Raw genomic sequence first — 14,741 nt, 5'->3', positions numbered from 1 at the left:
CGACGATGAAAAACAACTACAAGAAGATGCAAAACAACTCCAAAGAGACGCAAAATAACTTAAAATAGATGCACAAAAATCACAGAGATGCAAAACAACCATGAAGACGTTAAGTTACTGAAAATAGAAACAAACTGACCAAAAACAAACTACAAATGATCCAAAAAGACCACAAAGAAATGTAAATTGTCTATAAATGTATTAAAATTGGCTACAAGATGATGCAAAACAACGACAAATGTAAAACCACTACAAGGAAACACAAAAATAACTAAAAATAAACACAAGAGATGCAAAATGACTACAAAAAGTTGCAAAATGACCATAAAAACAATTTAAAATAGATTTTAAAAAACACTTCCAGGAGATGCAAAATGACTAAATAAAGATGCAAAATGATTCTAAAGTCATGCAGGTATGATGTTTATGATGTTTATGTGTAAACAGAGTCATATCTGCTCTGTTGTTTCTAAATGTGACGGGAGTCGTTGGAGTTTTTCCTCAAAATGTCGAGGATTGTTTGTGAACAATGGACTTTATTTGACGGGTCAGCACATTAACTCTCTGTATTCTTTTTTTTCTGTACCAGGGAAAGTGAGAGATGCAGTGAAGAATAAGCGACACGCCTCAGGTCAAAGGTCAAACGCTGAGCAGGAAGTGGCGGTGCAGGATGCAGTCTGTGGTCCAGGAGCAGCCGCTGGCCCTCACCGCCCCCAAACACTGTCCCACCAACGGGAGAGAGGAGGAGCTGAAGACAGGTGAGGGAGCCTCGTTTTCTCTCTGCTGGAGATCCTTGAAAAGGCTTGAATTTAAATGTTGTATTTTCAAGGTTTAAAAGGTGCTTTGATTTTGGATAAAGTACTTGTAAATGCTTGAATTTCTTACTGTATTTCTCTTGCAATCTGACTATATCCATCTATAGACTATAGATAATCATGTTCAGTGTAATTATTAATTCATCCTGTTTGCTGTGTGTTTCTGGAGGTGCAGACGGTAAATTAACTGGCTGAACTTTCACCACTGAAGGGAAAAGTCTGAATGTTTGTTTATGAGGCTGTTTATCATAGAAATAAATGTGTTTAATACAATTTCTAATCATAATCAGAACAATTTCTCTTTCCTAAAAAAAAGTTGTCCGCGTCAACTTCAGCACTAAGGGCTAAGTGTGTGTGTGTGTTCTTGTACTTCCTACATTGTGAGGACCAGAACACGTTTTTTAACCAACAGAGTGAGGACATTTTTGCAAAGTGAGGACATTTCGGCCGTTCCTCACTTCTTTAAAGGCTTTTTTGAGATTTCAGACTTTGTTTTAAGGGTTAAAGGTTACAATCAGGTTTATGTTAGGGTTAATGTTGGGTATTTAGTGGTGATGGTGAAGGTTAGGTTAAGGGTTAACTTAAGGGGCTAGGGAACAAGGTTATTATAGTTATCGAAAAACGAAACAAAATAACGGAAACTAGAATTGAAAAAACATTTTCATGAACTGAAATAAAAATAAAAACAAGATTTTTTTTCATACATAATGAAGATGGATAAGACAAAGGAAATAAATATATATAAATATATATGAATTATTTGATTATTAATTAATTATTTGAAAAAAAATCACAACAAAATTAAAACTAAAACTAATAAACTATTATAAGCTTGCAAGGGAATTCACTGTTCCAATGAGGGTCCTCACAAAGATAGAAGTACAAGAATGTGTGTGTGTGTGTGTGTGTGTGTATGTAAACAAACTCCATCATAACATCGTCCTCCTACTGTCCTCTCTCATTAGTCAGAGCAGGTTCAGTCCGCTCTGTTCACACTGAGGAGTCTCCAGAGACACACACACACACACACACACACACACACACACACACACACACACACACACACACACACACACACACACACACACACACACACACACACACCAAAACACACACACACAATCTCTAATGCGTCCCACAGGTAGAGTGAACAGTTCTCACCTTCAGGGGAAACTTTACATTTAACGACAACAAGTCGTGCACACAAACTGATCGTTCCCTGTTGTGTTTAGATATGATCAGCTGTTAAAAAAAACAAACAATAAAAATATAAATAAATCATAAAAACACAATAAAAAGTCGGACAGCAAAGTTTGCCAAACACTTATCATAAAATAACAAAAAAAACCTGTAAATTATTTTAAAGAGAGATTTCTTTAAAAATAATTATTTTTATATAACATTTTACAGTTTTACTGTAAGAAAACGGAAACATGCCTTATTTTACATTCACCAATATAATGTGTATTTCTTGATTTTTTTTTTTTTTTTTTTACGTAAAATTAACTGTAATATAAAATTGTAGACCATAAAGCAATTCAATAAAACTATAAAAAAATATCTAAAATGTCCCATGAATAAAATTTAAGATTTAAACTTCTATTATATGGTAAATATTTGTAATAAAAGTAGTTTATTTATAGTTTTTAAACCTTTTCATGGCATTTGCACTTAATGTAGAAAAACAAGCCTGTAAAATAACACAGTAAATTTGTGGAAAATTACTTTTTTTTTTTTAAACATTGTAGCGCAAAATAAATTGGTATGTTGATATATGAGCTGATCAATTTTGTATTAATTAATTCATAATTTAATCCTCAGTATAGTTATTAATCTGAATAATGCAAATAAAATGGGCATGCCAGTACATTTCTGGAAAATAAGTTTTTTTTGTTTTTTCACGTTAATGATTATAAACAACGTAAATAAATAAATAAATAAATCAGGCACGTAGTATGCCCATATTACGTTAATTGACACAGTGTCAGTATACATAAGCATAGAGTTAATAAGTTTACATAAATGTTGGTGACTGAGAAGTGTTATTTTCTCTCTTGAAGTCCCAGAATGAAGCAGAGAAAAGTCGACTTATCAAGCTTTGCTTTGATTTAATTGTTATTATTTATTGTATTTATTTATTTTTTGCACTACCTCAGACCTGAAGCTTGTTATCATAGTTGCAGTTTTGCACAACTGTTTTTTATTATAAATATCTAACCTGTGGTTCTGTTCATTTTTACATGTTGCATTTTTCTTGTTGATAAAAATATTTCTGGTAAATTTTGGGGTCTTTGTTTTTATCCTGGTGGTATCGAAAATGGTATTGAATATTTTCCTGAGTATCTGTATCGAGTTGAACATTTTAGTATCGTGACAACCCTAACTAGAACTGAAATGCATTTCCATCCTGAGGACGACTCTCTGCTGCGTCTCTGTTGTTTTATCTGTGGTGACTGACGGTGATTGTGTTTGTTCAGATGCAGAGTCGATGGAGGAGGAGGCGGAGTTTAACTGGGAGGAGTACATGGAGGAGACGGGGGCCAACGCCGCTCCTCACACCACCTTCAAACATGTGAGTGACTGTCTGATCCTTTAAACACACAGACTCTCTCATAAGTATCATCTGCAGAGATCCTTTAACCACAGACAGAGGCAGCCGGCCTGATGCTGCGCTCTCATTGGCTCTGGTCCCGCATGACGCACACCTTGTCAGACGAACCTTTGCAGGTTTTATTTCAATTAATTGCAATAACTGAGGCACAATAGAAAACAACAGCATGGATACAATAAGCACCACGCTGCGTGTGTGCTGTGTGTGTGTGTGTGTGTGTGTGTGTGTGTGTGTGTGTGTGTGTGTGTGTGTGTGTGTGTGTGTGCTGTGGAGGAAGGTCACATTTTTCACAAATCTCATCATGACAAATGCAAAAGATGAATCCAGGGTTGGTACACTTTTTTAAGCAATGGTTTTCCATTACCTTTCAATTAATTTTCAAGATCAAAAAATTAACTCATTTCAGTCGGACCACTGTAGTCGGTGCCTCTAAACTTTAACCACAGACACATTTGATACACCTTGCTATGTTTTAATTGCAACTTTAATTCTTATTAACACACATTTACATGGATTAAAGTTAAAAAAAAAATGACTGACTGAAATTTTATTTGCGCTACAGCCAAGTCAGGTGCAGTATTTGAAACATGTTCCAGGTAACTTGACACCTGCTTAAGAAATATTAATGCATAAGAATTCAGAACCAAATGCAGCCATCACATTTAAATGCTCAAACAATACTGTTTTACAGGAGGAGGATTTTAAACAGCTGTTCTATTGTATCTATTGCATTTTTTTTTTTTTGTCTTTTAAATGAATATTTTTTTTGCAAAGCTTGTCTTTACTCTCTAAAATAATCAAGCATCTACACAACTTTTCATTACATGGTTTTATTGTCCTTATTATTTCAAGTAAACCTTTTATATATAAGAAAATAGAAATAAAAAAATACATCAACAAACAGCCCCAGGAGGAGGAAGGTCACATTTTTCACAAATCTAATTGTGACAAATGCAAAAGATGAATCAACACATGATTTATTTCTCCTGGCTCTCAAATATCTGAGTGATCACAATCATCAACTGCTTCTGGAGTTAACTAACTCCTATTGAGATAACAGTCTTAAAGCCACAGACGTGTTTCTACTGAGTACTTTTTGGAAAGCAGCAGAGTGTTTTGGCTCCGCCCACTAGTTTGTTCCCCTCGGCCTCTGGTCCGATACATCAGGGTTCGTACGGATGCTTGAAATCCTTGAAAATGCTTGAATTTTAATGTTGAATTTCAAGGTTTGAAAAGTGCTTTGATTCTGGATTAAGTGCTTGTAAACGCTTGAAATTCTTACTGTATTTCTCTTGCAATCTGACTATAGATAACCGCATTTTCAATGGAAAAAACTCTATAAAGTGAATATCCTATATCCTATAATCTGAAATGAAGAGCGCTCCGCCTGCGTCTTCTTGTTTCTGAGATGTTTCTTGTTGCTCTACCCTGTATCTTCTTACTGAAGGGAGTTTTTCTAATTCCTAGTGGATGTGAGGGTCCTGAAGTAGCCTATTTGTGGGTCTTTCCTCCTAGTTTGGGTCGTGTTTAGTTCCACCAGCTGCCGGTTTTTAAGAGCTGATATCGAGACATGTTCCATGGTTTTCTTGATAATGATTTTGGTTATTTGGTTAGAAAACCATTAAAATGAACATGGAATTGAAGAAAACGGGTGGTCTAATAATGTTTTCCATGACTGTATTAAGTGATAATGGCCCTCTAATGCAGCTGTAATTGACACATGAAAATGTTAAAATGTGATCCACTGAAACATGAAGCTCAGTTTACAGTTTGGGTTTCAACATATTTGTGGTTTTATTTTGAAATGGGGATGATATCAACGTTAGCTTCCATCAGCACTAGCAGACACTTGCTGATCTGAATGAGTCTTCAAATGACAAACAAAGTTAGATTTGTGACGGGTAACGGATCAAAGACGAGTCCTTCGAGTCATCATGACTCAGGTCAAAGTCACAAGTCTTTAACTGTCAAGTCGAGTCTGAAGTGATTCAGTTTTCTGTCCAGTAAAGTTGCAAGTCATCAAAACAGTGACTGGAGGCGACTCGTGTCTCTTTGGAGCTGATCAACAATCTCAGTTTCATTTTTTGTTTATGGGGGAAATGTAGTTATGAAACACTGTAGGCCATGGGTCTCAAACTCGTGGCCCGCGGGCCAATTGTGGCCCTCGTGATGATATTTTGTGGCCCTCACCTTGATATGAAAGTTTAATGTGAGTTTTATATGAATGTCTCTTTACTGTGTTGTGTGTAGAAGGTCCCTTTATTGCTCCAGCTGGAGCTTTGTTTCACTTGTTTCTATGACGACGTTAACAAAAAGAAAGGCAGCTGCTACTGGAGCGTTTATTATCTGCCGTGTTGTTACCGGAAGAAGTGGAAATGTTATGTAATGTAATTTTGTGTCTTTTTTTTGTAATTTTGTGTCTTTTTCCAATAATTTTGTGTCTTTTTTTTTTTTTTTGTGTAATTTTGTCTCTTTTTTGTGTAATTTTGTGTCTTTAAAGTAATGTAGTTTTTTTTTGGTCATTTTGTGTCTTCTTTTTTTTTGTAATTTTGTGTCTTTTGGTAATTTTGTGTCTTTTTGTAATTTTGTCTTTTTTTGTAATTTTGTGTCTTTTTATAGTAATTTTGTGTCTTTTTTAAGTAATTAATTTTTTTCTGTCATTTTATGTAAATTTTTTAGTAATTTAGTTTTTTTCTGTCATTTTGTCTTTTTTGTAATTTTGTGTCTTTTTTTTGGTAATTTTGTGTCTTTTTATAGTAATTTTGTGTCTTTTTGCTCATTTTGTGTCTTTTTTAAGTAATTCATTTTTTTCTGTCATTTTATGTCTTTTTTTTTTGTAATTTAGTGTCTTTTTTTGTCTTTTTTTTGACCCCAGGTAATTTGAGTCTGAGACTCCTGCTGTAGACTGTGTGGGTGTGATGATGAATGTCTGATTCAACTAAATCAAAGAAGATATTTATTAATCAGAGCAGCCACAAAAACACTGCAAGCACTAGCTGAGTGCTTCTTCAAATGTATGAATGATTCTTTGTTAATTGATCAGTGGGAGTCACACAGGAACCGCTCTTCTAGAATACGTTCTCCATTTTACGGGTACTGAATCCGTTATCTGTTCCCTCTGTGAAGCCACCAGACTCTTCAACAAAAACATTCATTTTCCCTCCCAGAACACAGGAGCTGCTGGTCTACCACTGCCTCCTTCACTTAGTTAGTTTGTGTTATTGTGACTTTGGAGAGTGAAATTAAATCCTTAAAAACGAACTGATTGAGGCAGCGGTAGACCAGCAAGTCATGTGTTCTGTGAGGTAAAATTAGTGTTTTTGTCAATGGAGTCTGGTGGTTTTAAAGAAAGCAGTTATAAAAGCTTCAGTTCAGTAAAATATAGATGTACAAAATGGACACAAAATGACTCCAAAAAGACATAAAATCACAAAGAAAGAGTACAAAATGACTCCAAAAGACAGATAAAGGACCCAAGGACACAACATGACAACAAAAAGACACAAGAAAGACACAAAATGACTAAAAAATGACTACAGAGACTAAAAAAAGACCCAAGAAGGACAAAAAATGACTCCTAAAAGACATAAAATCACTTTAAAAAGATACAAAAATACTCTGCTATGATTAATATGTTGTTTACCATAGTTTTCCCTCATAAAAATATAGATGTAGATTCATGGAAAAAAGTATCAGACCACCCTTGTTTTCTTCAATTTCTTGTTCATTTTAATGCCTGATACAACTAAAGGTACATTTGTTTGGACGAATATAATGATAACAACAAATAATAGCCGGTTAGAGTTTAATTTAAGAGCTGATGTCTAGACATTTACCATGGTTTTCTTTTCTTTGTGTTTTTTTGTACTCATTTTGAATCTTTTTTTGCTGATTTTATATCTTTTTGTAGTATTTTATTGTCTTTTTGTAGTCGTGTTGTGTCCTTCTTGGCTCTTCTTTAAGTCTCAGTTGTCATTTTGTGTCTTTCATGTATCTTTTTTTAGTCATTTTGTGTCTCTTTGTAGTCATTTTATATCCTTTTGGAGTCATTTGTGTCTTCCTTGTGTCTTTTTGTAGTCATTTTGTGTCCTTGGGTCCTTTTTTGTCTTTTGTTGTAATTTTGTACCTTTTTTTTTTGTGATTTTATGTCTTTTTTGAGACATTTCGAACCTTTTTTTTGTGATTTTATGTCTTTTTTGAGACATTTTGTGTCTTTCTTGTGCCTTTTTGTAGTCATTTTGTGCCCTTGGGTCCTTTTTGTCTTTTGGAGTCATTTTGTGTATAATGGTTTTGGTTATTATCAAGAAAACCATGGAAACTGTCTAGATATCAGCTCTTAAATTAAACTCTTATGAGCTATTTTTGTTGTTATCATTATATTTGTCCAAACAAATGTACCTTTAGTTGTACCAGGCATTGAAATGAACAAGAAACGGAAGAATTCAAGGGTGGTCTAATAATTTTTTCCATGACAGCAGTAAATTGTTTAGCTTTCCGTGCCAGCTTCTCCAAACTGGAGGCGTGCTAACTGCCATTTACTGCATAAATACCTCATACAACCCCACTTCAAAAAAACCCAAAGTATCCCTTAAAAAAAATCACCAGATTTTCTGCTACATTGCTCCAAAATCTGTGTAGGCAAATGACTGTTAAGGGTAGACGTCTGTGCTGCAGGTCGCCTGATCTTTATCTTGATATCTGCGTCAGGAAACGGCTCGCAGCTGAAATTCTCCAGAAATCGGATGAATCAGATTTAAAGAGAAGTGAGACACACCTTAAAACCAGCTTGAAATGTCACTACATGATAAGAGGTGAGGAAACACACACAGAGCAGAAGCATGAAAGCAAAAGGTGCTTGTTTTTTTTGTTGTTGTTTTTTTGGCCGTGGCTCTGCAGGCCTGCTGTGCTCTGCTCTGATTGGCTGTGCAGACTCATATCTCATGAAGCGAGCTGCAGCTCGGCCCGCTGAGTCGCTTCACACACACAATCATGGTGCAGGTCGGCCGAGCTGCACCGTGTCACCGCCAACTGGGCGGCCTGTTTAACATGTCACACTCACCTGTTTAATCTCTGCCGGCTGCTGCTGCTGCTGCTGATCTAAATCTCTGTATTTACACTCCTTCAAGTGTTTCTATTCTCTATCTGATGGCTGCTGTACGTGGCCGCAGAGCAACTGAATTAAGGGCTTTTAAAAAAAAAAAAAAAAGAAAACTGAATCAGCCAATTTGTTTTTCCGCTAAACGTCGTTTTTCTCTCCGTGCAAAGCTCAGCAGAACGGCAGCAGAGCCAGAACCATGATGCATTTGTTTTCCACTGCAAAGCTGAAGTTCATTCAATCTGCTGATAATGGCCAGATGTGAATTTCACTGGAAAACACCAGAGACAATTCAGGGAGATTTATAGCTGAGTTAACTGAAAATATGAGGGGAAAAACCACACAAAAAAGTGATTTAAAAAAAAAAAATTGCAAATATATATATTTATATACATTTTATGTCTCGTTTTAAAATATTTTTTCTTTTGTGTCTTTTTTTTTTTTAATTTTGTGTCTTTTTTGGTCATTTTGTGTCTTTTTCTTATAATTTTGTGTCTTTTTTTAGTAATTTTGTGTCTTTTTGGGTCATTTTGTCTTTTTTTTTTTTTTTTGTCATTTTGTGTATTTTTTTTAAAGTAATTTAGAGTTTTTTTCAGTCATTTTGTGTCTTTTGGTAATTCTGTGTCTTTTTTTGGTCATTTTGTCTTTTTTGGTCATTTTGTGTCTTTTTTAGATAATTTTGTCTTTTAGTAATTTTGTGTCTTTTTGGGTCATTTTGTCTCTTTTTTAAAGTAATTTAGTGTTTTCTCAGCCATTTTGTCTCTTTTTGTGGTCATTTTGTCTCTTTTTGTGGTCATTGTGTCTCTTTTTTTGGTCATTGTGTCTCTTTTTTTGGTCATTTTGTGTCTTTTTTTAAGTGATCTATTTTTTTTTCTGTCATTTTGTGTCTTTTTTTTCTAGTAATTTTGTGTCTTTTTTAGGTCATTTTGACACTGCCTCCAGCGGCCCCCAGGTAATTTGAGTTTGGGACCCCTGCTGTAGACTGTGTGGGTGTGATGAATGTCTGATTCTTATTGTATTATATATATTATATTATAATTTCTTCTCTCTTTTCTTTTATTGCTGCCTTTCTTCCTTTTTTTTTTTTGGAGTGAGGTCAGTCGTGAGGTACTTGAAGTCATTTTGGTTTGGATGGTGCTTTATTTTCCTATCTGTCGGATATCTTTGTGGATACAGAGAGCACCTCCCCACTAATTCTACAAATAGTATTTTTTTTAGTGTTTTTTTTTTTTTATATATATTTTTTATTGGCAGCCAGAAATTACACAGACATCACATACATAAAAATACAATAGATACACAAATTATTAAATATAATAAATCATTTAATATAATATAATATAATATAATATAATATAATATATACATACACAGCATTCTACTGAGATTAATGTGGCCTACTCTTTTTCTGCAACTGTGCAGAAATACTGGGTTTAATAACAATAAATAGACATGAAAGAAAAGAAGCTGTGCAGCATATGAACGCTAATTTAGAATTCAAATGTCAATTTGATGAATTAAGAAGCTTCAAATTATTTAGTTTATTTATTATTTATTTTTAATTCTATCTGAGATTCCAAGTTGCCAAACTTGCCAATATGTCCAGCTGAAGTTTTAAGGAAAATCTGGATAAAATGGTGCACAAGAACCCAGTTCTTACAGTGTTTGAGGCTGTTAGCTAGAAGAATAATTCTGCTGAAGTGGAAACAAAAAAATCCTCCAGTCTATCAAGCTTTAATGAATGATGTAATGAAACATTTGTTGTTAGAAAAAATAAAATTCACCCTGAGAGGTAAGATAAATACCTTTTACACAATATGGCAGCCATTTATGGACTATTATACTAAATATAATCCAATGAAAAATTAACTGTAAATTTTTGAAAACTTGACATCCTCCAAGTGGTATTTTTACTATTTAAATCTCTTTCTTTTATTTGTAAACCTTATTATTGTTTTTATATTTGATTTGACTCCACCTAGGTTTTTGTTTTGTTTTTTACTTTATTTATTTATTTATTTTTTAAAATTGCTTTTAGTTTTATTTTTTTTACTACCATTCTGTTCTTTCGTGTTGATTTCAAGCATAAATGAACATTTTTGAATGAACACTATTTTTGTATGTGAACAAAAGAAAAGAAAAACCCAATAAAGAGAAGTTTAAAAAAAAAAAAGATGCACACGAAAATTTAAATCTTGTACTCCAATGAAATGGGGCAGATATGACTCATCTTATACACCATACAGCTGAAATAAAGAGTTGAAAGACCCTGATTCAATATGTTTATGAGACTGTGAGACGGTGTGGAATGAGATTATTATTCATTTAAACCCATTTTGGCCTAAAACGCCTGGAAAAAATGCCTGTAAAACCTATATATGACAGCTTATACATGTGGCTTTTATAAGAAGTTGAGTTTATTTGTCCAAACCTTCAATAAAGTTTTTTTTTTTTTAAATCAACGCGTTGCATTGCGACACTCCCACATGTATTCTGATGCATTTCATTGGCCAAGAGACCGAAAATAGGTGGAAAAAACTACAAATACTACAAAACGACGTATCCGCTTTCCCGGCTTTAATGGGTTAAGAGGAAAAACTGGAGTATTTGGTTGACTTTGCCAAATAAAGTTTTCTTTTTGTAGAAAACTGAGCAAACTGAGCTATCACATAAAGTATCTGAATACAGGTTTGGTGATGTGAACAGTAACCAAAGACGCTTTCAGCTGCAGAGACTTGAAGTTGTTTCCGTGCCAACAGGAGTGGATTTCACTTGGCCGGGGCTCACAGCTTATTGTTTGACTGTTTATGTTTGAACTGTCTAATTATGGGCTTGTCAGCCAGCAACCTGTACGAACGCTGCTGTGTTTTATAAATAAACTTTCCCCATGAAGACACGGCTTCACCTCGGGAATATTACTACAATGTTTGAGGCAGAAATTAAACCTGAAGCAGAGAGTGGAGGAGTAGATACGTTACTATCCCCTTCTCAAATATACAGTCATGGAAAAAAATATTGTTTTCTTCAATTTTTGGTTTATTTTAACAACAAAAATAGCTGATAAGAGTTTAATTTAAGAGCTGATATCTAGACATTTACCATGGTTTTCTTTTCTTTGTGCTTTTTTTTTGTAGTCATTTTGTATGGTTTTTTTTTGATGATTTTATATCTTTTTGTAGCATTTTATTGTCTCTCTGTAGTCATTTTGTATCTTTTTTCAAAAGTGATTTTATGCCTTTTTTTAGTCTATTTGTGTCCTTCTTGGCTCTTCTTTTAGTTTCTGTTGTCATTTTGTGTCTTTCATGTACATTTTTGTCGTAATTGTTTTGTCTTTTGGAGTCATTTTTTTTATTTTTTTTTGTGATTTTATGTCTTTTTGGAGTCATTTTGTGTCCTTCTTGTTCATCTATATTTTTACTTTTTATGAGGGAAAACTATGTTAAACAACATATTAATCAAATCAGATTATTTTGTATCTTTTTGTAAGTGATTTTATGTCTTTTTGGAGTCATTTTTTGTCCTTCTTGGGTCTTTTTTAAGTCTCTGTTGTCATTTTATGTCTTTCTTGTGTCTTTTTGTTGTCATGTTGTGTCCTTGGGTCCTTTTTTTGTCTTTTGGAGTCATTTTGTACCTTTTTTTGTGATTTTATGTCTTTTTGGAGTCATTTTGTGTCCTTTTTGTACATCGATATTTTTACTTTTTATGAGGGAAAACTATGTTAAACAATATATAAATGATAGCAGAGTATTTTTTTACATACTTTGTGCATTAACATGTAATGTACAGCAATACAATGCAACATACACATAAATGCTGCGGTTATATTAATCCAAGAACATCACATAGAACCGTAACACTAACAGGGAAACTTTACAACCACAATGACAACTTTTACTTCTGATACTTTGAACACATTTTGCAGAGAGACCTACTTTTACTGATCTCAGGTTTTGAAGACCCTTGAGAGTGCTTTAGTGCTTTTATTAAAGTAAAAGGATCTGAATACTTCTAAGTCTTTGTCAGAGGATTTCACTGTATAATTAGTGAACTCAGTTTCAAGGCTACAAGAGCATATCGGTGTCATTTTTAACAAGGACAGCTACAGAATCTATTATTACCAGGCTAAAATTTAGCGAGGGAAAAAAATGGCATTTTCAAAGGGGTCCCTTGACCTCTGACCTCAAGATATCTGAATGAAAATGCATTCAATGGATACTCAAGAGTCTCCTCTTTACAGACCACTAAATGATAAAAAAATACTCATGCAGTTTAGGAAAGAAACTATGCACTTTTTCTCCTGCAGTAAAATGAGTGTCAGTAGTGTAAATATAATATAATTAAAGGTACGATGTGCAACATTTCCACGTCAAAATGTCAGAAAACAACAAGATCTATGTTATTTATTAAATTGTTGAGTTTTGCTCTTAAATAATCCCAAATATTTCCAACAATTTTAAAACCCAGAAAATTTAAAAAAAATGTATTTTTTTTTAATCAAGTTAAGAGCTTCTTATGTTTATTTGGTCGCCTGTCAATGGAGTCGTGTGGTAGTCATTTACTTTTTTTCACAATTTACTTTTTTTCCAGTTTTAAGCCACATTCTTTAGGATACATCTGGCCCTTTTTGACTCCATATTCTAACTGGATGAAGGGTTTTTGTCATCGGATGTCTGGTTTTATCGAATATTTGAATATTAATCGATTAGTACCCCGCGATTATCGAATAGTACTTTTGACTGAAATGCACATCCCTACTTAATAGTCTACGTTGTTCTTCATTATAAGGCTCACAGTAAGGTCTGCGGCTCCATTTCAGACATTTATTACTAGATTTTTTGGCCAACAATGGGGTGATTCTCATGAAACCAGTCTAAGTTCTGTCTGTGAAGATTATAAGGACATACTTTATTAAACTAAATATATTTCACTTTTATATGAATGAACAATATAACCAAAATGAGGCACAATTCATTGTTTTGTGTTAAAATAATATTTTCTATATTTTTAAACATATTTTTTGATTCACAATTTCACTACTGTAAAGCGTCCAGATAAAAATGTCATGGTTTCCCCACACTTGTATACAATAAATATTTAATAAACTTTATAAAAAATAAACATACATTTGTTTGAAATGTATAATTTAACAGAATATAATCAAATATAATGGTTTTTGACAATATATAAAGAACAAAATCTGAATGAAAATTGATGAGAAAAAATGGTTAAATGTTACGGTAATGATAGAATTGTTTGTATTAAAAATGTGTATATTTTAATAAAATACATTTTGGTGATTCCAGCTACCGTTGAGCACATTAAGTGCTAGTCAAGGGGGGAAAAAAAAACCTTTTGTTGTTTTTTTAAAATTTAAGAATGTGTTACGGTAATGAATTTTGCTCACAGTGTCTCAAAAACCTTAAAATTCCTTTAAAAAGATTATAAATTCATATGAAACAGTGACTTTAGATTGTATAGGTTATAAAGGGTCAAAGAAAATATGTATTCAATGCTCTGTGATTATTGCTATGAGCTGCACCATGTTCATGAGAATCACCCAGTGGCTCTTTTGTTTGTAAACACAAATACTCATTTTGTTTACTCTCTATTTGGAACCGGCTCTCGACTCTCATCCCAAATATTAAAAACTCAGCATAGACTTTCTGTGTATAAACCCAGAGTCTGTTACCAAACAATCCCAAGGCCTCCTGCCTCCGTTCACATGTTACATCACGGCAGCGGGCCAGATGGGCGGCTGGCGGTTGATCCTGGACGCCAGCGAGGTCTTTATCCACCTCGGCTGACTCCGCGTTTGACCGCGTGGAGCAGCTGTCGGCCCCGATGAGGCTGACGGCGAGACGACGTGTCGGCCCGGTGATTTAACATTTAAAGGAGCGTGTCGGCGTTTCACTTCCTTACATCACTCGCAGCCATGAATGTAATCAGGGTGAAATTAGAATATGTGGGGTTTTATTTTTTATTTATTTTAATGAGCGAGCCCTCTTCGGTGTCCGACAAACTGTCTGTGTGGTGATTTTTGAGCGGGCGAGGACTCTCGGGACGCTAAATTGCCTTGTTGGTAAGTGGATTGAGTCACTGGGAAACGGACCATGAACTCCCCAGAAAAATGTGATTCAGTAAAGTGCAGCCCTCATCTCTCTCTCTCCCTCGCTCTCTCTCTCTCTCCCTCACTCTCAGTCTCTCTCTCTCTCTGTCTGTC

The 14,741-nt window shown here is 34.2% G+C and overlaps 1 protein-coding gene across 5 annotated transcripts in view; it reads left to right on the top strand.

The window, feature by feature from the left end:
- Positions 1–14,741, top strand: part of sfmbt2 (Scm like with four mbt domains 2) — a 93,749-nt gene that overhangs the window by 22,279 nt on the left and 56,729 nt on the right. For all 5 annotated transcript variants that reach the window (XM_059326401.1, XM_059326397.1, XM_059326398.1 and 2 more), the window contains 2 exons: positions 590–758; positions 3,293–3,387. In XM_059326401.1, the coding sequence (XP_059182384.1) occupies positions 671–758; positions 3,293–3,387 (183 nt within the window). In that variant the 5' untranslated portion in view covers positions 590–670. The remainder of the gene's footprint in view (positions 1–589; positions 759–3,292; positions 3,388–14,741) is intronic.

The sequence above is a fragment of the Centropristis striata genome, chromosome 22, assembly GCF_030273125.1.
Source record: "Centropristis striata isolate RG_2023a ecotype Rhode Island chromosome 22, C.striata_1.0, whole genome shotgun sequence".
NCBI classification, from domain to species: Eukaryota; Metazoa; Chordata; class Actinopteri; order Perciformes; family Serranidae; genus Centropristis; species Centropristis striata.
The sequence above is the reverse complement of the archived record's forward strand: the minus strand, read 5'-3'. Positions and strand labels throughout refer to the sequence as shown.